The sequence below is a fragment of the Tachyglossus aculeatus genome, chromosome 4, assembly GCF_015852505.1.
Source record: "Tachyglossus aculeatus isolate mTacAcu1 chromosome 4, mTacAcu1.pri, whole genome shotgun sequence".
In the NCBI taxonomy this organism is placed as follows: Eukaryota; Metazoa; Chordata; class Mammalia; order Monotremata; family Tachyglossidae; genus Tachyglossus; species Tachyglossus aculeatus.
The window spans coordinates 1,666,648-1,691,920 of NC_052069.1; the positions used below are offsets into that span (position 1 = coordinate 1,666,648).

At 45.1% G+C, this 25,273-nt stretch overlaps 1 protein-coding gene across 4 annotated transcripts in view; it reads left to right on the forward strand.

The window, feature by feature from the left end:
- SH3BP2 (SH3 domain binding protein 2) overlaps window positions 1-25,273 on the forward strand; it is a 159,367-nt gene that overhangs the window by 125,383 nt on the left and 8,711 nt on the right. For all 4 annotated transcript variants that reach the window (XM_038745231.1, XM_038745233.1, XM_038745232.1 and 1 more), the window contains 5 exons: window positions 4,220-4,308; window positions 6,096-6,164; window positions 10,419-10,962; window positions 16,614-16,722; window positions 21,403-21,458. In XM_038745231.1, the coding sequence (XP_038601159.1) occupies window positions 4,220-4,308; window positions 6,096-6,164; window positions 10,419-10,962; window positions 16,614-16,722; window positions 21,403-21,458 (867 nt within the window). The remainder of the gene's footprint in view (window positions 1-4,219; window positions 4,309-6,095; window positions 6,165-10,418; window positions 10,963-16,613; window positions 16,723-21,402; window positions 21,459-25,273) is intronic.

A 25,273-nucleotide genomic window follows, 5' to 3' on the forward strand; every position in this document is an offset into this window, starting at 1 on the left:
TGTGGGACAACCTGATCACCTTGTAACCTCCCCAGCGCTTAGAACAGTGCTTTGCACATAGTAAGTGCTTAATAAATGCCATCATTATTATTATTATTATTATAATGATGGTATTCATTCAGCGCTTACTAGGTGCCAAGCATTCATTCATTCAGTCGATTTATTGGCTGCTTACTATGTGCAGAGCATTCATTCATTCAATCATATTTATTGAGCGCTTACTTTGTGCAGGGCACTGTACTAAGCGCTTGGGAAGTCCAAGTTGGCAACATATAGAGGCGGTCCCTACCCAACAGCGGGCTCACAGTCTAGAAGGGGGAGACGGACGACAAAACAAAACATGTAGACGGGTGTCAGAATGGTTCTCCAGGCCCAGACGAAAGCCAATCTGAACAAATAGAATTAAAGCTAGATGCACATCATTAACAAAATAAATAGAATAGTAAATATGAACAAGTAAAATAAATAGAATAATAAATCTGCACAAATATATATACAGGTGCTGTGGGGAGGAGAAGGAGGTAGGGTGGGGCGATTCATTCATTCATTCAATCGTATTTCTTGAGCGCTTACTGTGTGCGGGACAAAACAAAACATATTAACAAAATAAAATAAATAGAATAAATACGTACAAATAAAATAGAGTAATAAATGCATACAAACATATCTACGACTCCCTGGGCAGAGCACTGTACTAAGCGCTTGGGAAGTCCAAGTTGGCAACATCTAGAGACGGTCCCTACCCCACAGTGGGCTCACTGTCTAGAAGGGGGAGACAGACAACAAAACAAAACATATTATTAACAAAATAAAATAAATAGAATGAATATGTGCAAATAAAATAGAGTAATAAATCCGTACAAACATATATACAGGTGCTGTGGGGAGGGGAAGGAGGTAAGGCGTGGGGGATGCGGAGGGGGAGGAGGAGGAGAGGAAAAAGGGGGCTCAGTCTGGAGCACTGTACTAAGCACTGGGGTAGACACAAGGTGATCAGGTTGTCCCACGGGGGGCTCACAGTCTTAATCCCCTTTTTACAGATGAGGGAACTGAGGCCCAGAGAAATGACTTACCCAAAGTCTCGCAGCTGACAAGTGGCGGAGCCGGGATTAGAACCCATGACCTCTGACTCCAAAGCCCGGGCTCTTTCCGTTGAGCCACGCTGCTCCCTTGGCCATAACGTGTCTGAACCAGGGGAGGGGTGGGCCCCCCTCTCGGACCCCAGTAGAGCCGATACTCATTCATTCATTCAATCGTATTTATTGAGCGCTTACTGTGTGCAGAGCACTGGACTAAGCGCTTGGGAAGTCCAAGTTGGCAACATAGAGAGACGGTCCCTACCCAACAGTGGGCTCACAGTCTAGTCACAGTCTACTCTATCTGGTCTGACTGCCAATTTGTACTTCCCAAGCGCTTAGCACAGTGCTCTGCACATAGTAAGCGCTCAATAAATACGATTGATGATGATGATGATGATGAGGCCCAGCCCACCTAACGAGGAGCCTCAGAACCGGGCATTTATTAAGCACTTACTATGCGCAAAGCCCTGTTCTAAGCGCCGGGGAGGGTACAAGGTGATCAGGTTGTCCCACGGGGGGTACATATTTATTCTATTTATTTTATTTTGTTCATATGTTTTGTTTTGTTCTCTGGCTTAGTAACTGCCGTCATTATTATTATTATTATTATTCATCTCTCGGCTTCAGTTCCCTCATCTGTAAAATGGGGATAAAGACTGTGCCCACCCCTGTGGGACAACTTGATCACCTTGTAACCTCCTTAGACTGTGAGCCCGATGTTGGGTAGGGATCGTCTCTATATGTTGCCAACTTGGACTTCCCAAGCGCTTAGTACAGTGCTCTGCACACAGTAAGCGCTCAATAAATACGATTGATTGATTAACAAATACCATCATTATTATTATTATTATTGTAACCTCCCCAGCACTTAGAACAGTGCCTTGCACATAGTAAGCACTTAACAAATACCATCATTATTATTATTATTATTATTATTATTATTATTGTAACCTCCCCAGCGCTTAGAACAGTGCTTTGCACATAGTAAGTGCTTAACAAATACCATCATTATTTTATTATTATTGTAACCTCCCCAGTGCTTAAAACAGTGCTTTGCACACAGTAAGTGCTTAACAAATACCATCATTATTATTATTATTGTATCCTCCCCAGCGCTTAGAACCGTGCCTTGCACATAGTAAGCGCTTAACAAATACCATCATTATTAGTATTATTATTATTGTAACCTCCCCAGCACTTAGAACAGTGCCTTGCACATAGTAAGCGCTTAACAAATACCATCATTATTATTGTTATTATTATTGTAACCTCCCCAGCGCTTAGAACAGTGCCTTGCACATAGTAAGCACTTAACAAATACCATCATTATTATTATTATTATTGTAACCTCCCCAGCGCTTAGAACCGTGCCTTGCACATAGTAAGCGCTTGACAAATACCATCATTATTATTATTATTATTGTTATTATTATTATTATTATTATTGTAACCTCCCCAGCACATAGAACAGTGCCTTGCACATAGTACGTGCTTAACAAATACCATCATTATTATTATTATTATTATTGTAACCTCCCCAGCACTTAGAACAGTGCTTTGCACATAGTAAGCGCTTAACAAATACCATTATTATTATTATTATTATTATTATTGTATTATTATTATTGTAACCTCTCCAGCACTTAGAACAGTGCTTTATACATAGTAAGCGCTTAACAAATACCATCATCATTATTATTATTATTATTGTAACCTCCCCAGCGCTTAGAGCAGTGCCTTGCACATAGTAAGTGCTTAACAAATACCATCATCATTATTATTATTATTATTGTAACCTCCCCAGCGCTTAGAACCGTGCCTTGCACATAGTAAGCGCTTGACAAATACCATCATCATTATTATTATTATTATTGTAACCTCCCCTGCGCTTAGAGCAGTGCCTTGCACATAGTAAGCGCTTAACAAATACCATCATTATTATTATTATTATTATTGTAACCTCCCCAGTGCTTAGAACAGTGCTTTGCACATAGTAAGCGCTTAACAAATACCATCATTATTATTATTATTGTAACCTCCCCAGCGCTTAGAGCAGTGCCTTGCACATAGTAAGCGCTTAACAAATACCATCATCATTATTATTATTATTATTGTAACCTCCCCAGCGCTTAGAGCAGTGCCTTGCACATAGTAAGCGCTTAACAAATACCATCATTATTATTATTATTATTATTGTAACCTCCCCAGCGCTTAGAACAGTGCTTTGCACATAGTAAGCGCTTAACAAATACCATCATCATTATTATTATTATTATTATTATTATTATTATTATTATTATTGTAACCTCCCCAGTGCTTTAAACAGTGCTTTGCACATAGTAAGTGCTATGAGAAGCAGCGTGGCTCAGTGGAAAGAGCCCGGGCTTTGGAGTCAGAGGTCATGGGTTCAAATCCCGGCCCCGCCACTTGTCAGCTGGGTGACTCTGGGCAAGTCACTTCACTTCTCTGGGCCTCAGTGACCTCATCTGTAAAATGGGGATTAAGACTGTGACCACCCACCGTGGGACAACCTCATCACCTTGTAACCTCCCTGGCGCTTAGAACAGTGCTTTGCACATAGTAAGCGCTTAATAAATGCCATCATTATTATTATTATTATTATTATTGTAACCTCCCCAGCACTTAGAACAGTGCTTTGCACATAGTAAGCGCTTAACAAATACCATCATTATTATTATTATTATTGTTATTATTATCGTAACCTCCCCATTGCTTAAAACAGTGCTTTGCACATCGTAAGTGCTGTGAGAAGCAGCGTGGCTCAGTGGAAAGAGCCCAGGCTTTGGAGTCAGAGGTCATGGGTTCAAATCCCGGCCCCGCCACTTGTCAGCTGGGTGACTCTGGGCAACTCACTTCACTTCTCTGGGCCTCAGTGACCTCATCTGTAAAATGGGGATTAAGACTGTGACCCCCCTCCGTGGGACAACCTGATCACCTTGTAACCTCCCCGGCGCTTAGAACAGTGCTCTGCACATAGCAAGCGCTTAATAAATGCCATCATTATTATTAATAAATGTCATTATTATTATTATTATAAGGGAGAGGATTCAGTTGCATTTATTGAGCGCTTCCTGTGTAGAGCGGGCTCTTCAATTCCTCTCTCCTTTCCCGTTTGGCAGCGATTCGAATTCGGACACGGACAGCTTCTACGGCTCCATCGAGCGCCCCATCGATATCAGCCTGTCCCCGTTCCCGACCGACAACGAAGGTGAGAGCCGAGCGCCTCGGGATCGGCCGGAGGCTTCTAATAAAGAGCCCGGGCTTTGGAGTCAGAGGTCATGGGTTCAAATCCCGGCTCCGCCACTTCACTCAATCAATCAGTCGTATTTATTGAGCGCTTACTGTGTGCGGAGCACTGGACGAAGCGCTTGGGAAGTACAAGCTGGCAACATCTAGAGACGGTCCCTACCCAACAGTGGGCTCACAGTCTAGAACTAGCCACTTCTCAGCTGGGTGACCGTGGGCAAGTCACTTCACTTCTCTGGGCCTCAGTTCCCCCATCTGGAAAATGGGGATTAAGATTGGGAGCCTCACGTGGGACAGCCTGATCAGACTGTGAGCCCACTGTTGGGTAGGGACCGTCTCTAGATGTTGCCAACTTGGACTTCCCAAGCGCTTAGTACAGTGCTCTGCACACAGTAAGCGCTCAATAAATACGATTGATTGATTGTTGGGTAGGGACCGTCTCTATATGTTGCCAACTTGGACTTCCCAAGCGCTTAGTACAGTGCTCTGCACACAGTAAGCGCTCAATAAATACGATTGATTGATTGTTGGGTAGGGACCGTCTCTATATGTTGCCAACTTGGACTTCCCAAGCGCTTAGTACAGTGCTCTGCACACAGTAAGTGCTCAATAAATACGATTGATTGATTGATTGATTGTAACTTCCCCAGCGCTTAGAACAGTGCGTTGCACATAGTGAGCGCTTAATAAATGCCATTATTAGTATTATAAATAAGGCCTCGGCCTCGGCCGGTCTGAGGGACTGGGCGGCCTCAGCGTCTCGGCTTCGACCACTGAGCCCGCTGTTGGGTAGGGACCGTCTCTATATGTTGCCAACTTGGACTTCCCAAGCGCTTACTACAGTGCTCTGCACACAGTAAGCGCTCAATAAATACGACTGAATGAACGAATGAATGACCGTTTAGCTGCCAGTCCTGGAACCAGGACGTGGGTCTCCGCTCAGAGAGATAAGACAAAAGAAGCAGCGTGGCTTAGCGGAAAGCGCGCAGGCTTGGGAGTCAGAGGTCATGAGTTCTAATCCTGACTCTGCCGCTTGTCAGCTGTGTGACTTTGGGCAAGTCCTTTAACCTCTCTGTGCCTCAGATACCTCATCTGTAAAATGGGGATCAATCAATCCATCAATCAATTGTATTTATTGAGCGCTTTCTTGCCCGCTGTTGGGTAGGGACCGTCTCTATATGTTGCCAACTTGTACTTCCCAGGCGCTTAGTACAGTGCTGTGCACACAGTAAGCGCTCAATAAATACGGTTGATGATGATGTACATATTCTATTTATTTTATTTTGTTAATATGTTTTGTTTTGTTGTCTGTCTTCCCCTTCTAGACTGTGAGCCCGCTGTTGGGTAGGGACCGTCTCTATGGGTTGCCAACTTGGACTTCCCAAGTGCTTAGTACAGTGCTCTGCACACAGTAAACGCTCAATAAATATGAATGAATGAATGAATAAATGAATGAATGTGCAAAGCACTGGGGAGGTTACAGGGCGATCAGGTTGTCCCACGGGGGCTCACAGTTTTAATCCCCATTTAACAGATGAGGTCACTGAGGCCCAGAGAAGTGAAGTGACTTGCCCAAAGTCACACAGCTAACAGTTGGCGGAGTCGGGATTTGAACCCATGACCTCTGACTCCAAAGCCCGGGCTCTTTCCACTGAGCCACGCTGCTTCTCATGCTGATGAAGAACTGCTTTTGCTACAGGTGGCTGAATAAACGTGTTTTCCTGGGTTTGGGGGATTTTTTTTGCCCAGACTATGAACACGAAGATGATGACGATTCCTACATGGAGCCAGATTCTCCGGACCGTTTGAGGATGGAAGGTAAGAATAATAATAAAGATAATAATAATTGTGCTATTAGTTAAGCGCTTACTGTGTGCCAAACACTGGGGTAGATAAGAGGTGTTTTGTTTTGTTGTCTGTCTCCCCCTTCTACTTTGTGAGCCCGTTGTTGGGTAGGGACCGTCTCTATATGATGCCCATTTGGACTTCCCAAGCGCTTAGTACAGTGCTCTGCACACAGGAAGCGCTCAATAAATACGATTGATTGATTGATTGATTGATAAATACGATTGAATGAATACATGAATGCAAGGTAATCAAGTCCCACGTGAATAGACGAGATAGCAGGTATTGAATTCCCATTTTGCAGATGAGGGAATTGAGGCCCGGAGGAATCAAATGATGTGCCCAAGGTCGCCCAGCAGACAAGGAGCAAAGTCAGAATTAGAACCCAGGGCCTTTGACTGCTAGACCTGGGCTCTTTCCGCTAGCCCGTGCTGCTGTGCACTGGACAGCAGCACGTCTAGACTGTGAGCCCGCTGTTGGGTAGGGACCGTCTCTATGTGTTGCCGACTTGTACTTCCCAAGCACTTAGTACAGTGCTCTGCACACAGTAAGCGCTCAATAAATATGATTGATTGATTGGAGAATACGTCCATTAGACATCGCAGAACGACGCTGTGTTTGAAGCCTTCTATGGAAGGGCCAAAGAAGTGGATTTAAGGTGATTCTCGGGGTGCCCTGACTGAATTTCATTCATTCATCCATTCAGTCATATTTATTGAGCGCTTACTCTGTGCAGAGCACTGTACTAAGCGCTTGGGAAGTACAAGTCGGCAACGTATAGAGACAGTCCCTACCCAAAACGGGCTCACAGTCTAGAAGTGGGGAGACACACAACACAACAAAACGAAACATGGAGACAGGTGTCAGAATGGTTGTCCAGGCCCAGACCAAAGGCAATAAGAAACCCATTTGGCCGCAGATAAACCGAGGTTTCTAAGCCCAATTTCCCCCTCCTCCCTCTCCATTCTGCATCGCCTCCGCATGCACTTGAATCTGTACTCCTTAAGCCCCCCACCTTCAGCCCTGTCAATCAATCAATCGTATTTATTGAGCGCTTACTGTGTGCAGAGCACTGTACTAAGCGCTTGAAAAGTACAAGTTGGCAACATATAGAGACAGTCCCTACCCAACAGTGGGCTCACAGGCTAAAAGACTGTCCTAATAATGTCATCATTATGCCATTATTATTATTATTATTATTATTATTATTATTATTATTATTCCCTAAGCCCCCCACCCTCAGCCCCACAGTATTCATGTCCATATCCATAATTTATTAAATTATAAATTATAATAATTATTATAATTATTAATAAATTGTCAGTGGCTGTGTGACTTTGGGGAAGTCACTTGACTTCTCTGTGCCTCAGTTCCCTCATCTGTAAAATGGGGATTAAGACTGGGAGCCCCCCGTGGGACAACCTGATCACCTTGTAACCTCCCCAGCGCTTAGAACAGTGCTTTGCACGTAGTAATCACCTAATAAATGCCATTATTATTATTATTATTATTATTATTATTATTATTATTCCCTAAGCCCCCCACCCTCAACCCCACAGTATTCATGTCCATATCCATAATTTATTATAACATCTGTCTCCCTGATGGACTATAAGCTCGTTATGGGCAAGAAATCTGTCCGTTGGAAAGAGCCCGGGCTTTGGAGTCAGAGGTCACGGGTTCAAATCCCTGCTCCGCCAATTGTCAGTGGCTGCTGTTTGAGTTTGGGCAAGTCACTTGACTTCTCTGTGCCTCAGTTCCCTCATCTGTAAAATGGGGATTAAGACTGGGAGCCCCCCATGGGACAACCTGATCACCTTGTAACCTCCCCAGCGCTTAGAACAGTGCTGTGCACATAGTAAGCGCCTAATAAATGCCATTATTATTATTATTATCATTATTATTATTATTATTATTATTATTATTCCCTAAGCCCCCCACCCTCAGCCCCACAGTATTCATGTCCATATCCATAATTTATTATTACATCTGTCTTCCTGATGGACTATAAACTCGTTATGGGCAAAAAATGTGTCAATTGGAAAGAGCCCGGACTTTGGAGTCAGAGGTCACGGGTTCAAATCCCTGCTCCGCCAGTTGTCAGTGGCTGCAGTGTGAGTTTGGGCAAGTCACTTGACTTCTCTGGGCCTCAGTTCCCTCATCTGTAAAATGGGGATTAAGACTGGGAGCCCCCCGTGGGACAACCTGATCACGTTGTAACCTCCCCAGCACTTAGAACAGTGCTTTGCACATAGTAAGCGCTTAGTAAATGCCATCATTATTATTATTTTTATTCCCTAAGCCCCCCACCCTCAACCCCACAGTATTCATGACCATATCCATAATTTATTTTAACATCTGTCTCCCTGATGGACTATAAGTTTGTTATGGGCAAGCAATGTGTCCGTTTTATAGTAGTGGAAAGAGCCCGGGCTTTGGAGTCAGAGGTCACGGGTTCAAATCCCTGCTCCACCAATTGTCAGTGGCTGTGTGACTTTGGGTAAGTCACTTGACTTCTCTGTGCCTCAGTTCCCTCATCTGTAAAATGGGGATTAAAACTGAGAGCCCCCCGTGGGACAACCTGATCACCTTGTAACCTCCCTAGACTATGAGCCCACGGTTGGATGGGGACCGTCTCTATATGTTGCCAAGTTGTCCTTCCCAAGCACTTAGTACAGTGCTCTGCATACAGTAAGCGCTCAATAAATACGATTGAGTGAATGAATGAATTAATTCTTTGCACATAGTAAGCACTTAACAAATACCATCATTATTCATCATCATCATCATCATCATCAATCGTATTTATTGAGCACTTACTGTGTGCAGAGCACTGTACTAAGCGCTTGGGAAGTACAAGTTGGCAACATATAGAGACAGTCCCTACCCAACAGTGGGCTTACAGTCTGAAAGATCTAAATCTAAAAAAATTCTAAATCTAAAAAAAAAAATGAATCTAAAAAAATTCATTCATTCATTCAGTCGTATTTACTGTGTGCACAGCACTGTACTAAGCGCTTGGGAAGTACAAGTTGGCAACATATAGATATGGTCCCTGCCCACCAACAGGCTCACAATCTAAAAGGGGGAGACAGACAACAAAACCAAACAAGTAGACAGGTGTCAATTATTATTACTCTCCCAAGCTCATAGTACAGTGCTATGTACCCAGTAAGTACTCAATAAATACGATCGATCAGTTGATTGAACGCATCTCCCAACTCGGTTGTATGCTACTCTCCCAAGCGCTTAGTACGACGGTCCGCACGCCGTAAGCGCCCGACGGACACCGTCGCTCGACCGGTCGGGATGTCGTCCCTTACAGGTGCCATCCCTTCTCGGGGCCTCAGTTCCCTCATCTGTAAAACGGGGATGAAGACTGTGAGCCCCACGTGGGCCAACCTGATCCCCTTGTAACCTCCCCAGCGCTTCGAACAGTGCTGTGCACATAGTAAGCGCTTAATAACTGCCATCGTTATTATTATTATTATTTGTAGACGGTCCCTTCTAGACTGTGAGCCCACTGTTGGGTAGGGACCGTCTTTACGAGCTCACCTCCTCCAGGAGGCCTTCCCAGACTGAGCCCCTTCCTTCCTCTCCCCCTCGTCCCCCTCTCCGTCCCCCCCATCTTACCTCCTTCCCTTCCCCACAGCACCTGTATATATGTATATATGTTTGTACATATTTATTACTCTATTTATTTATTTCACTTGTACATATCTATTCTATTTATTTTATTTTGTTAGCATGTTTGGTTTTGTTCTCTGTCTCCCCCTTTTAGACTGTGAGCCCACTGTTGGGTAGGGACTGTCTCTATATGTTGCCAACTTGTACTTCCCAAGCTATTAGTACAGTGCTCTGCACATAGTAAGCGCTCAATAATTGGGTAGGGACTGTCTCTATATGTTGCCAACTTGTACTTCCCAAGCGCTTAGTCCAGTGCTCTGCACATAGTAAGCGCTCAATAAATATGACTGATTGATTGATTGATTGATGGATTTGTAACCTCCCCAGCGCTTCAAACAGTGCTGTGCCCATAGTAAGCGCTTAATAAATGCCATCGTTATTATTATTATTATTTGTAGGCGGTCCCGTCTAGACTGTGAGCCCACTGTTGGGTCGGGACCGTCTCTATGTGCTTCCCAAGTGCTCAGTACAGTGGTGTGCATACAGTAAAGCGCTCAATAAATACGACTGATTGATTGACGTGTCGTTTGCGTGTTGCAGATCCCATGATCCACCCTCCGGCCTACCCGCCGCCCCCGGTCCCCAACTTGAGGAAACCCACCTTTTCGGAAACGCAGAGGCCGCACTCCTTCTCGGTGAAGAGCCCGGGCCCCCCGCCGCCGCCCCCCAAGAGGGGCCTGCCGGAGATCACGCCCGAGGACCTGAAGCGGGAACTCCTCTGCGCCCGGAAAGTCGAGCCCGGCGGGAAGCCGTCGTTGGGGAGCAGGAGGCTGAGCGACCCACCCTCGGGGTCCCCCCCGGCCGTACCCCAATTCCGCCAACCGGTCGGCGTCCAGGAGAGCTGCTCATCCTCCCCGGAGCCCCGGCCCCTGGGCTACCACCTGAGCGCCGCCAAGGCCTGCGACAGGCCCAGGCCCTTCCACCTGCCCCCGTGGGGACCCCCGGCTCCCGGCGGCGAGCTGCCCCCCGTCCCAGCCAACAAGCCCAAGATGACCAAGCCCGGGTTGTTCGTTCCGGCCGTCGCCCCCAAACCCGGGCCCGAGCTGAGACCCCGACCCGAGAAGCCTCCCCTCCCGCACTTACAGTAAGTCTGGGCTCGGCGTCCCCGTTGTCTCGAGGCTCAGATTTGAGCACTGACATAAGAATAATAATAATAATGGCATTTATTAAGCGCTTACTATGTGCAGAGCACTGTTCTAAGCGCTGGATAATAATAATGGCATTTATTAAGCGCTTACTATGTGCAAAGCACCGTTCTAAGCGCTGGGGAGGTTACAAGGTGATCAGGTTGTCCCACGGTGGGGCTCACAGTCTTCCTCCCCATTTTCCAGATGAGGTAACTGAGGGCCAGAGAAGTTAAATGACTTGCCCAAAGTCACCCAGCTGACGATTGGCAGAGCTGGGATTTGAACCCGTGACCTCTGACTCCATAGCCCGGGCTTTTTCGACTGAGCCACGCTGCTTCTCCTGCTATCGATCAATCAGTCATATTTATTCATTCATTCGGATTTATGGAGCGCTTACTATGTGCAAATCAATCAATCAATCAATCAGTCGTATTTATTGAGCGCTTACTATGTGCAGAGCACTGTACTAAGCGCTTGGGAAGTACAAATTGGCAACACATAGAGACGGTCCCCACCCAACAGTGGGCTCACAGTCTAAAAGGGGGAGACAGAGAACAGAACCAAACAGACCAACAAAATAAAATAAATAGGATAGAAATGTACAAGTAAAATAAATAAGTAAATAGAGTAATAAATATGTACAACCATATATACATATATACAGGTGCTGTGGGGAAGGGAAGGAGGCAAGATGGGGGGATGGAGAGGGGGATGCAAAGCAAAGCACTGTTCTAAGCGCTGAGGGGGATGCAAGGGGACCAGGTTGTCCCACGTGGGGCTCACAGTCTTAATCCCCATTTTACAGATGAGGGAACGGAGGCCCAGGGAAGTGAAGTGACTTGCCCAGAGTCAAACGGCTGACAGTTGGCAGAGCCGGGATTCGAACCCATGACCTCTGACTCCAAAGCCCGGGCTCTTCCCACTGAGCCACGCCGCTTCTCTGTTTTTATTGAGCACTTACTGTGTGCAGAGCACTGTACTTAGTGCTTGGGCAGTCCAAGTTGGCAACATATAGAGATGGTCCCTACCCAACAGTGGGCTTACAGTCTAGAAGTCGATCATGTACAGATATATGTACAGATATATGTCTGTACGTATTTATTACTCTATTTTATTTGTACATATCTATTTTATTTATTTTATTTTGTTAGTATGTTTGGTTTTGTTCCCTGTCTCCCCCTTTTAGACTGTTAGACTGTTGGGTAGGGACTGTCTCTATATGTTGCCATCTTGTACTTCCCAAGCGCTTAGTACAGTGCTCTGCACACAGTAAACGCTCAATAAATACGATTGAATGATTGATCGATCACAGCCGATCACTGTGGTTGGGTCCCATCACCAAGCTGTTTCCTCTCCCGTCTCCTGGGATGACACAGGGTCCTCACTGCTGCTTAGCGCTGACACCATTTCCCCCTCAAAAATGGGATTTTAGTAGAGGCGATGAGATTTGCCGACGCTGAATAATGGGGTCTTTTTCCCCTCAGTCTCACATTAAGAAGTCTTTCCAAGAAAGATTTCCAGGATTTTTTTCTCGTGGTGGCTCTTGAATTCGACTCAGATATTCAGTCGCTCAAACTGGGGTAGCGTACTCTCTCGAGCGTTTAGTACAGTGCACTCCGGGCGCAGTCGGCACTCGGGAAATCCCACTGAAGGGTTGATCTGGGTTGCTTATTCTGTACAAAGCACCGTGCTAGGTTGGGAGAGTACAATTTTTATTACTCTATTTATTACATATTTATTACTCTATTTATTTATTTATTTATTTATCTTACTTGTACATTTCTATCCTATTTATTTTATTTTGTTTGTATGTTTGGTTCTGTTCTCTGTCTCCCCCTTTTAGACTGTGAGCCCACTGTTGGGTGGGGACGGTCTCTGTGTGTTGCCAATTTGTACTTCCCAAGCGCTTAGTACAGTGCTCTGCACATAGTAAGCGCTCAATAAATACGATTGATTGATTGATTGATACAATAAAGAGCGTCAACCTGATCCCTGCCCTCGAGGAGGTTACAGCCTAACAGCGGAGAGAGGCACTAAAATAAATCACAAATCGGAGAAGGCGTTAGGGTATAGAGATGGGTCCAGAAGCGAACAGAGACGCGTACCCAAAATAATCATCCTGGTCTGAAGGAAGGGAAAGGGAACAGTGCTTTGCACATAGTAAGCGCTTAATAAATGCCATTATTCTGTGGCATTCATTATTCCTCGCCTTACCTCCTTCCCTTCCCCACAGCACCTGTATACATGTATATATGGTTGTACGTATTTATTACTCTATTTATTTTACTTGTACATATCATCATCATCATCAATCGTATTTATTGAGCGCTTACTATCTGCAGAGCACTGTACTAAGCGCTTGGGAAGTACAAATTGGCAACATATAGAGACAGTCCCTACCCAACAGTGGGCTCACAGTCTAAAAGGGGGAGACAGAGACCAAACATACTAACTAAATAAAATAAATAGAATAGATATGTACAAATAAATTAAATAAATAAATAGAGTAAAAAAATATGTACATATCTATACATATAAAATAATAATACATATATATAAAATAAATATTCTATTTATTTTATTTTGGTGGTATGTTTTGTTCTCTGTCTCCCCCTTCCAGACTGCGAGCCCACTGTTGGGTAGGGACCGTCTCTAGGTGTTGCCAACTTGGACTTCCCAAGCGCTTAGTACAGTGCTCTGCACACAGTAAGCGCTCAATAAATACGATTGATTGATTGATTATTATTATTATTACTATTACCAAGTCAAGCGCTTAGCCCAGCACTTTGCTCACAGTAAGCGCTCAGTCAGTGCGATCGTATGAATGTTGCATTGCACTCTCCCAACCGCTCAGTACAGAGCCCCGTAAACAGTCAGCGCTCAATCGTACTACCGATGGATTTTTTTCCCATCTCAGCCCCCTATCAATTAGTCGATCACCGATTGACCGAAAGGAGGTTCAGTTCCCATCTTTCCCCTTCCCACCTCCCGGTTGGGAGAAGCCACAGACAGGTTGTGGCGGAGAAGAATTGGAGTTCACAGCTGGAGAGCCTGTGGTCGGGAACCCAAAGTCAGAGGCGTCTAACTCACTGCTGTAGAGTCACCCCTGCCCCCGGTCATTCATTCATTCATTGAATCATATTTATTGAGCCCTTACTGTGTGCAGAGCACTGTACTAAGCGCTTGGGAAGTCCAAGTTGGCAACATATAGAGACGGTCCCTACCCAACAGCGACCTACTGACTCGGTGCCACCTGAGCCGCGTCCTGACGTGGGCCCCCCTGCCAACCGCGCTCTGTCGATCAATCCGTCAATCATTTATTGAGCGCTTAGTGTGTGCCGAGCACTGTAGTAAGCCCAAGGGAGAGTCCGGTATAACAGAGTTGGTAGACATGTTCCCCGCCCTCAACGAGCTTCCTTATAATAATAATTGTGGCGTTTGTTATTCATTCATTCATTCAATCAGTCGTATTTATTGAGCGCTTACTGTGTGCCGAGCACTGTAGTAAGCCCAAGGGAGAGTCCGGTATAACAGAGTTGGTAGACATGTTCCCCGCCCTCAACGAGCTTCCTTATAATAATAATTGTGGCGTTTGTTATTCATTCATTCATTCAATCAATCATATTTATTGAGCGCTTACTGTGTGCCGAGCACTGTAGTAAACCCAAGGGAGAGTCCGGTATAACAGAGTTGGTAGACATGTTCCCCGCCCTCAACGAGCTTCCTTATAATAATAATTGTGGCGTTTGTTATTCATTCATTCATTCTTTCATTCATTCAATCAATCGTATTTATTGAGCGCTTACTGTGTGCCGAGCACTGTAGTAAGCCCAAGGGAGAGTCCGGTATAACAGAGTTGGTAGACGTGTTCCCCGCCCTCAACGAGCTTCCTTATAATAATAATTGTGGCATTTGTTATTCATTCATTCATTCTTTCATTCATTCAATCAATCGTATTTATTGAGCGCTTACTGTGTGCCGAGCACTGTAGTAAGCCCAAGGGAGAGTCCGGTATAACAGAGTTGGTAGACATGTTCCCCGCCCTCAATGAGCTTCCTTATAATAATAATTGTGGCATTTGTTATTCATTCATTCATTCATTCAATCAATCGTATTTATTGAGCGCTTACTGTGTGCCGAGCACTGTAGTAAGCCCAAGGGAGAGTCCGCTATAACAGAGTTGGTAGACATGTTCCCCGCCCTCAATGAGCTTCCTAATAATAATAATTGTGGCGTTTGTTATTCATTCATTCATTCATTCAATCAGTCGTATTTATTGAGCGCTTACTGTGTGCCGAGCACTGTAGTAAGCCCAAGGGAGAGTCCGGTATAACAGAGTTGGTAGACATGTTCCCCGCCCTCAATGAGCTTCCTTATAATAATAATTGTGGTGTTTGTTATTCATTCATTCATTCATTCAATCAATCGTATTTATTGAGCGCTTACTGTGTGCAGAGCACTGTATTAAGCACTTGGGAAGGACAAATGGGTAACATATAGAGACGGTCCCTACCCAACAACAGGCTCACAGTCTAGAAGGGGGAGACAGACAACAAATGTGCTTACTACGCACTTAGTATGTGTGAGCCTGTTGTTGGGTAGGGACTATCTCTATATGTTGCCGACGTGTACTTCCCAAGCGCTTAGTACAGTGCTCTGCACACAGTAAGCGCTCAATAAATATGACTGAATGAATGAATGCCAAGCTCTGTACTGAATGCTGGGGTAGATGATGATGATGATGATGATGGTATTTGTTAAGCACTTACTATGTGCCAAGCACTGTTCTAAGCGCTGGGGTAGATACAAGGTGATCAGGTTGTCCCACATGGGGCTCACAGTCTTCATCCCCATTTTACAGGTGAGGTAACTGAGGCACAGAGAAGTGAAGCCCAAAGTCACACAGTTGGCGGAGCCGGAATTTGAACCCATGACCTCTGACTCCAAAGCCCGGGCTCTTTCCACTGAGCCACCCTGCTTCTCCATGTCCCTGTTCCCACTAACAGATGCGGAAATCAAACTGTGAGCCCACTGTTGGGTAGGGACCGTCTCTATATGTTGCCGACTTGGACTTCCCAAGCGCTTAGTACAGTGCTCTGCACACAGTAAGGGCTCAATAAATATGATTGAATGAATGAATGAATGAGCACTGTTGGATGTGAAAGGCGGGCTGGGAGTGAGAAGCAGAATGGCCTACTGCAAAGATGCCGGGCCTGGGAATCAAGAGGACCGGGATTCTAATCCCGGCTCCTCCACGCCTCTGCTCCGTGACCTTGGGCAGGTCACTTCACTTCTCTTTGCCTCAGTGACCTCATCTGCAAAATGGGGATTAACATTGTGAGCCCCAGGTTGGACCGGGACTGAGTGGGTGTCCAACCTAATGAGTGGGTGCCTACCGTGGTGCTTAGTACAGTGCCCGGCACATAATCAGCGCTTAACAAATACCAATCAATCAATCAATCAATTGTATTTGTTGAGTGCTTACTGTGTGCAGAGCACACAAATACCATACCAAAAAAACAAATGCCATAAAACGAGTTTAGCTTCCCTGGGAAACTTGGAGTCCGCCCGAGGTGTCGCGTCTACAGTCGTCTTGTTTCTCCCCCAGGAGGTCACCCCCCGACGGACAGAGTTTCCGAAGCTTTTCCTTTGAGAAACCCCTCTTGCCTTCCAAGGCCGACGTCTGCTCCGAGGATTCGGATGAAGAGTATGAAAAGGCAAGAGCGAATACCCGCGGCGTATCTATTTATTTATTATTACTCTATTTATTTATTATTAATGTATTTATTTATTATTAATCTATTTATTTATTATTACTCTTTATTTATTATTAATCTATTTATTTATTATTAATCTATTTATTTATTATTAATCTATTTATTTATGATTACTCTATTTATTATTACTCTATTTATTTATGATTATTTATTTATGATTACTCTAGTTATTATTACTCTATGCATTTATGTATTATTACTCTATTCATTATTACTCTATTTTATTTGTACATATTTATTCTATTTATTTCGTTTGGTTAATATGTTTTGTTTTGTTCTCTGTCTCCCCCTTCTAGACTGTGCACCCACTGTTGGGTAGGGACCCCTCCTTCCTCTCCCCCTCCTCTCCCTCCCCATCCCCCCCGCCTTACCTCCTTCCCCTCCCCACAGCACCTGTATATATGTATATATGTTTGTATGTATTTATTACTCTATATTTATTTTATTTGTACATGGTTATTCTATTCATTTCATTTTGTTAATATGCTTTGTTTTGTCCTCTGTCTCCCCCTTCTAGACTGTGAGCCCACTGTTGGGTAGGGACCCCTTCTTCCTCTCCCCCTCCTCCCCCTCCCCATCCCCCCCGCCTTACCTCCTTCCCCTCCCCACAGCACCTGTATATATGTATATTTGTTTGTATGTATTTATTACTCTATTTTATTTGTGCATATTTATTCTATTTATTTCATTTTGTTACTATGTTTTGTTTTGTTCTCTGTCTCCCCCTTCTAGACTCTGAGCCCACTGTTGAGTAGGGACCCCTCCTTCCTCTCCCCCTCCTCCCCCTCTCCATGCCCCCCACCTTACCTCCTTACCCTCCCCACAGCACCTGTATATATGTCTATATGTTTGTATGTATTTATTACTCTATTTTATTTGTACATATTTTATTTATTTCATTTTGTTAATATGTTTTGTTTTGTTCTCTGTCTCCCCCTTCTAGACTGTGAGCCCACTGTTGGGTAGGGACCCCTCCTTCCTCTCCCCTCCTCCCCCTCTCCATGCCCCCCACCTTATGTCCTTCCCCTCCCCACAGCACCTGTATATATGTATATATGTTTGTATGTATTTATTACCCTATTTTATTTGCACATATTCTATTTATTTCATTTTGTTAATATGTTTTGTTCTCTGTCTCCCCCTTCCAGACTGTGAGCCCACTGTCGGGTAGGGACCGTCTCTATTGTTGCCAACTTGGACTTCCCAAGAGCTTAGTCCAGTGCTCTGCACACAGTCAGCGCTCAATAAATACGATTGAATGAATGAATGAATAGGGACCGTCCCTATATGTTGCCAACTTGGACATCCCAAGTGCTGAGTACAGTGCTCTGTACACAGTAAGCGCGCTCAATAAATACGATTGAATGAATAGGGACTGTCTCTATATGTTGCCAACTTGGACTTCCCAAGCAGTTAGTACAGTGCTCTGCATACAGTAAGTGCTCAATAAATACGACTGAATGAATGAATGAAAGCGACGGTTCGGGCCGATGACCATCAGATGGCTGAGCCTGACTACAACCTGGAAAACAGGATAGCCGGCCTAGATACAGAAGTACCAGGGCCCAAACCCTTAGTGGAGAGAGGCTGCCCTTGGTTCACTTCACTTAATAACAATAATAATAATAATAATAATAATGTTGGTATTTATTAAGCGCTTACTATGTGCCAAGCACTGTTCTAAGCACTGGGGTAGATACAAGGTAATCAAGTTGTCCCACATGGGGCTCACAGTCTTCATCCCCATTTTCCAGATGAGGGAACTGAAGCCCAGAGAAGTTAAGTGACTTACCCAAGGTCACACAGCGGACAAACGGCAGAGTCGGGATTAGAACCCACGATCTCTGAGTCCCAAACCCGGGCTCTTTCCACTAAGCCATGCTGCTTCTCAGATAGAGCACTGGAATAATAATAATAATGATGGTATTTATTACATGCTTACCATGTGCCAAGCACTGTGCTGGGGTAGATACAGGGTAATCAGGTTGTCCCACATGGGGCTCACAATCTTCATCCCCATTTTACAGATGAGGTAACTGAGGCACAGAGAAGTTAAGTGTGACTGTAAGCCCACTCTTCTAGACTGTGAGCCCACTGTTGGGTAGGGACCGTCTCTCTATGTTGCCAACTTGTACTTCCCAAGCGCCTAGCCCCTTCTAGACTGTGAGCCCACTGTTGGGTAGGGACCATCTCTATACGTTGCGAACTTGGACTTCCCAAGCGCTTAGTACAGTGCTCTGCACACAGTAAGCGCTCAATAAATACGATTGATTGATTCACAGAGTCTGGCCAATATGAAGGATTTTAACTCAGTTTGCCAGTGTTTCCAACTCCTTCTCGTGGTCCCCTGAGCGTGTCAGCCGATAAAATTAATCAATCAATCAATCAATCGTATTTATTGAGCACTTACTGTGTGCAGAGCACTGTACTAAGCGCTTGGGAAGTCCAGGTTGGCAACATATAGAGACGGTCCCTACCCGACAGTGGGCTCACAGTCTAGAAGGGGTAGACAGAGAACAAAACCAAACATATTAGCAAATTAAAATAAATAGAATAGATATGTACAAGTAAAATAAATAAATAAATATGTACAAACATATATACATATATACAGGTGCTGTGGGGAAGGGAAGGAGGTAAGATGGGGGGGGATGGACAGGGGGATGAGGGGGACAGGATGCAACCTGTCGGGAAGCCTCTGGAGAAGAATTCCCAGGAGCTTTGATGATGGCGAGAGTTATGGATTGGCAGACTTGAACGGGGGTGGAGGAACTTAATAAGAATAATGTTGGTATTTGTTAAGCACTTACTATGCCAAGCACTGTTTTAAGATGAAGTCAATTGAGAAGCAGCGTGGCTCAGTGGAAAGAGCCCGGGCTTTGGAGTCAGAGGTCACGGGTTCAAATCCCGGCTCTGCCAATTGTCAGCTGTGTGATTTTGGGCAAGTCACTTCACTTCTCTGGGCCTCGGTGACCTCATCTGTAAAACGGGGATTCATTCATTCATTCAGTCGTATTTATTGAGCGCTTACTTTATTATTATTTATTCATGGCATTTATTAAGCGCTTACTATGTGCAAAGCACTGTTCTAAGCGCTGGGGAGTTTACAAGGTGATCAGGTTGTCCCACGGGGGGCTCCCAGTTGTCATCCCCATTTTACAGATGAGGGAACTGAGGCCCAGAGAAGTGAAGTGACTTGCCCAAAGTCACACAGCTGACAAGTGGCGGAGCCGGGATTTGAACCCATCGCCTCTGACTCCAAAGCCCGGGCTCTTTCCACTGAGCCACGCTGCTTACTGTGTGCAGAGCACTGTACTAAGCGCTTGGGAAGTCTAAGTTGGCAACATAGAGAGACGGTCCCTACCCAACAGCGGGCTCACAGTCTAGAAGACTGTGATTAAGACTGTGAGCCCACTGTGGGACAACCTGCTCAACTTGTAATAATAATAATAATAATAATGGCATTTGTTGAGCGCTTACTATGTGCAAAGCACTGTTCTAAGCACTGGGAAGGATACAAGGTGATGAGGTGAAGTTGTCCCTCGTAGGGCTCACAGTCTTCATCCCCATTTTACAGATGAGGGAACTGAGGCCCAGAGAAGTGAAGTGACTTGCCCAAAGTCACACAGCTGACAAGTGGCGGAGCCGGGATTTGAACCCATGACCTTTGGCTCCCAAGCCCGGGCTCTTTCGATCGAGCCACGCTGCTTCTCAACTTGTAACCTCCCCTGCACTTAGAACAGTGCTTTGCACATAGTAAGCGCTTAATAAATGCCATCAGTTTTTTTTATCGTGCACTTGGGGCGTGCGGAGTACTGTACTAAACACCTTGGAGAGTATGGTACGAAAGAGCTGGTAATCACCACCTGTGCCCACTGGTGTACTGCGCTTTCTAGATGGGTTGGAAGAGGGAAGGGGGCACAGCCAAATCAATCGTATTTATTGAGCGCTTACTGTGTGCAGAGCACTGTACTAAGCGCTTGGGAAGTACAAGTTATAGAGACAGTCCCTACCCAGTAGCGGGCTCACAGTCTAAAAGAAAGGGAAAGCCAAAGGGAAGATTTATTCTAAAATCAAGATTTTAGAAGCAGCGTGAGAACTTGAGAAGCAGTGTGGCTCAGTGGAAAGAGCCCCGGCTTTGGAGTCAGAGGTCATGGGTTCGAATCCCGGCTCCGCCACATGTCTGCTGTGTGACCTTGGGCACGTCACTTCACTTTTCTGAGCCTCAGTTACCTCATCTGTAAAATAGGGATTAAGACCGTGAGCCCCACGTGGGGCAACCTGATCACCTTGTATTTCCCCAGCGCTTAGAACAGGGCTTTGCACATAGTAAGCGCTTAACAAATACCATCATTATTATTATCTAAGCACTGGGGTAACCACTTGGTTACCTTGTATCTACCCCAGCGCTTAGAACAGTGCTTTGCACATAGTAAGCGCTTAACAAATGCCATCATCATTATTATTATTATTATTAAGATCCCAGGTCATGGTGCAGGGGAGGAAAAAGCCATCATTTGTTTTCAGTCAGTCGGCGGTATTTGTCGAGCGTTTACTGAGTACGGTATTATGTTTGTTTTTGACGTTTAAGTGATGCAAAAAAATCACTTTTTCTTCCAGGTGCCACTACCCAGCTCGATATTTGTCAACACGACCGAGTCGTTTGAAGTGGAAAGGTGAGCTTCGTCCGCTGAAGGGACGTTAATCGGCTCCCGCGCCCTCAGCGGTTGCGGAAATCGCTTAGTACAGTGCTCTGCACATAGTAAGCGCTCAATAAATACGATTGATGAGGAGGAGGAGGAGGAGGAGGCCTTCCCAAACTGAGCCCCTTCCTTCCTCTCCCCCTCGCCTCCCTCTCCATCCCCCCATCTTACCTCCTTCCCTTCCCCACAGCACCTGTATATATGGATATATGTTTGTACATATCTATTACTCTATTTATTTTACTTGTACATATCTATTCTATTTATTTTATTTTGTTAGTATGCTTGGTTTTGTTCTCTGTCTCCCCCTTTTAGACTGTGAGCCCACTGTTGGGTAGGGACTGTCTCTATATGTTGCCAACTTTTACTTCCCAAGTGCTTAGTACAGTGCTCTGCGCACAGTAAGCGCTCAATAAATACGATTGATTGATCGATTGATTGAAATCATTCCGGAGCACTGTTGGATGTGAGGGAAAGCGAATCCAAGGAGAAAGGGAGTCGGTTTGGCTTGCGGATGAGATGTGACAGCCAATAATTTAATCGGTTCAAGGCCGAAACGCTCAGATTATCGAAGCTTAGTGTCTGTGCGCTGGGAACCTAAGCACGTCAAGCCTTCATCATTCATTCATTCATTCATTCATTCATTCAATCGTATTTATTGAGCGCTTACTGTGTGCAGAGCACTGGACTAAGAGTACAATTGAGAAGCAGGGTGGCTCAGTGGAAAGAGCCCGGGCTTTGGAGTCAGAGGTCGTGGGTTCAAACCCCGGCTCCGCCAATTGTCTGCTGTGTGACTTTGGGCAAGTCACTTCACTTCTCTGGGCCTCAGTTCCCTCATCTGGAAAATGGGGATTAAAGACTGTGAGCCCCACGTGGGACAACCTGATCACCTTGTAACCTCCCCAGCGCTTAGAACAGTGCTTTGCACATAGTAAGTGCTTAATAAATGCCATCATTATTATTATTATTATTATTATTATTATTGCAATTCCAGCTCTTAGAACAGTGCTTTGCACATAGTAAGCGCTTAATAAATGCCATCATTATTATTATTACAATTCGGCAACAGAGACAATCCCTACCCAACAATGGACTCACTGTCTAGAAGGGGGGAGACAGACGACAAAACCAAACCAAACAAGTAGCCAGGCATCAGTAGCATAAATAGGGAAGCAGCGTGGCTCAGTGGAAAGAGCCCGGGTTTTGGAGTCAGAGGTCATGGGTTTGAATCCCGGCTCCGCCACTTGTCAGCTGTGTGACTTTGGGCAAGTCACTTCACTTCTCTGTGCCTGTTACCTCATCTGTAAAATGAGGATGAAGACTGTGAGCCCCGCGTGGGACAACCTGATCATCTTGTAACCTCCCCAGCGCTTAGAACAGTGCTTTGCACATAGTAAGCGCTTAATAAATGCCATTATAAAAAAAATATTGCTATTTGCTATATAATAGATGATTTATTTTATTCCGTTAATATGTTTTGTTTTGTTCTCTGTCTCCACCTTCTAGACCGTGAGCCCACTGTTGGGTAGGGACCGTCTCTATATGTTGCCAGCTTGGACTTCCCAAGCGCTTAGTACAGTGCTCTGCACGCAGTAAGCGCTCAATAAATACGATTGAATGAATGAATGATCAGTAGCGATCATAACTGGCTCGCAAAGATTCATGTTAATTCAGCCTTTCCCACGTGCAGAGCCCTGTCCTAAGCGCTTGGGAGAGTACAATCTAAGAGACGCCTTCCCTGCCCACAATGAGCTTACAGTCTAGGGGGGAGACAGACATGAATAGCACTTAGTACAGTGCTCTGCACACAGTAAGCGCTCAATAAATACGATCGATTGATTGATTGATTGAATAGAATTAAATAAATGACTGTCCCCAGGGTCAGAGCCCCCGGGGCTGAGAATCAGCACTGGCTTGTGGTCACTGTGGCTATCACCCGCCGCCTTTCACCGAGAAACCTCCGCGTCCATCCAGAAACCTCCGTGTATTGTTTGAGCGCCTACTGTGTGCAGAGCACTGTACTAAGTGCCTGGGAAAGACCACTATAACAGAGTTGGTAGACACGTTCTCTGCCCACAGAGAGCTTACAGTCTCACAGCTTCAGTTAAAGTCAGCGGCTGGGCCAGTAACTGGCCGGGCTGGCTCGTTGAACTCCGGGCCCCAGTGGGGACATAATGGGTCAGTAGATCGATCAGGCGATCATAGGCATTGAGCGTTTATCAATCAATCAATCAATCAATCAATCATATTTATTGAGTGCTTACTGTGTGCAGAGCACGGTATTAAGCGCTTGGGAAGTACAAGTTGACAACTTATAGAGACAGTCCCTACCCAACAGTGGGCTCACAGTCTAGAAGGGGGAGACAGAGAACGAAACCAAACATACTAACAAAATGAAATAAATAGAATAGATATGTACAAGTAAAATAAATAAATAAATAGAGTAATAAATCTGAACAAACATATATCCATATATACAGGTGCTGTGGGGAAAGGAAGGAGGTAAGATAAGGGGGATGGAGAGGGGGATGAGGGGGAGAGGAAGGAAGGGGCTCAGTCTGGGAAGGCCTCCTGGAGGCCTGGCACATAGTAAGTGCTTAACAAATACCACAGTTATTAATTATTATTAGTTTTAGTATCAATCAATCAATCAATCATATTTATTGAGCGCTTACTGTGTGCAGAACATGGTACTAAGCGCTTGGGAAGTCCAAGTTGGCAACATATAGAGACAGTCCCTACCCAACAGTGGGCTCCCAGTCAAAAGGGGGAGACTGCGCCTCAGTTCCCTCATCTGGCAAATGGGGATGAAGACTGTGAGCCCCCCGCGGGACAACCTGATCACCTTGTAACCTCCCCAGCACTTAGAAACAGTGCTTTGCACATAGTAAGCGCTTAATAAATGCTATCAAAAAATAAAAAATAAAAATAAATTATAAGTAGAGGGAAGCAACAGCCTATTAAGGCAGGTAGGAAGATAGGGGCTATCAATCAATCAGTCGTATTTATTGAGCGCTTACTGTGTGCAGATCACTGTACTAAGCGCTTGGGAAGTACAAGCTGGCAACATATAGAGACAGTCCTTACCCAACAGTGGGCTCACAGTCTAGAAGACTGTATCAATCAATCAATCAATCAGTCGTATTTATTGAGCGCTTACTGTGTGCAGAGCACTGGACTAAGTGCTTGGGAAGTACAAGTTGGCAACATATAGAGATGGTCCCTACCCAACAGTGGGCTCACAGTCTAGAAGGGGGAGACAGAGAACAAAACCAAACATACTAACAAAATAAAATAAATAGAATAGATATGTACAAGTAAAATAAATAAATAGAGTAATAAATCTGTACAAACGTATATACATATATACAGGTGCTGTGGGGAAGGGAAGGAGGTAAGGTAAGGGGGATGGAGAGGGGGACGAGGGGGAAAGGAAGGAAGGGGCTCAGTAAAATAAATAAATAAATAGAGTAATAAATATCAATCAATCAATCGTATTTATTGAGTGCCCACTGTGTATAGAGGAGAGGGACAAAAGAATCGGGGAAGGGGTGCTGTGCTCAGGGTTTCGGCCAGAGTAGGGACTCGGTGAAGTCTGGCCGTGATGGGGAAGGCTTTCGACGTCCCCCGAGGATTTTATTGGGCAGGGGCCAGGCCTGACGTTGACCTTAAAAGAGAAGCAGCGTGGCTCAGTGGAAAGAGCCCGGGCTTTGGAGTCAGAGGTCATGGGTTCGAATCCCGGCCCCACCACATGTCTGCTGTGTGCCCTTGGGCAAGTCACTTCACTT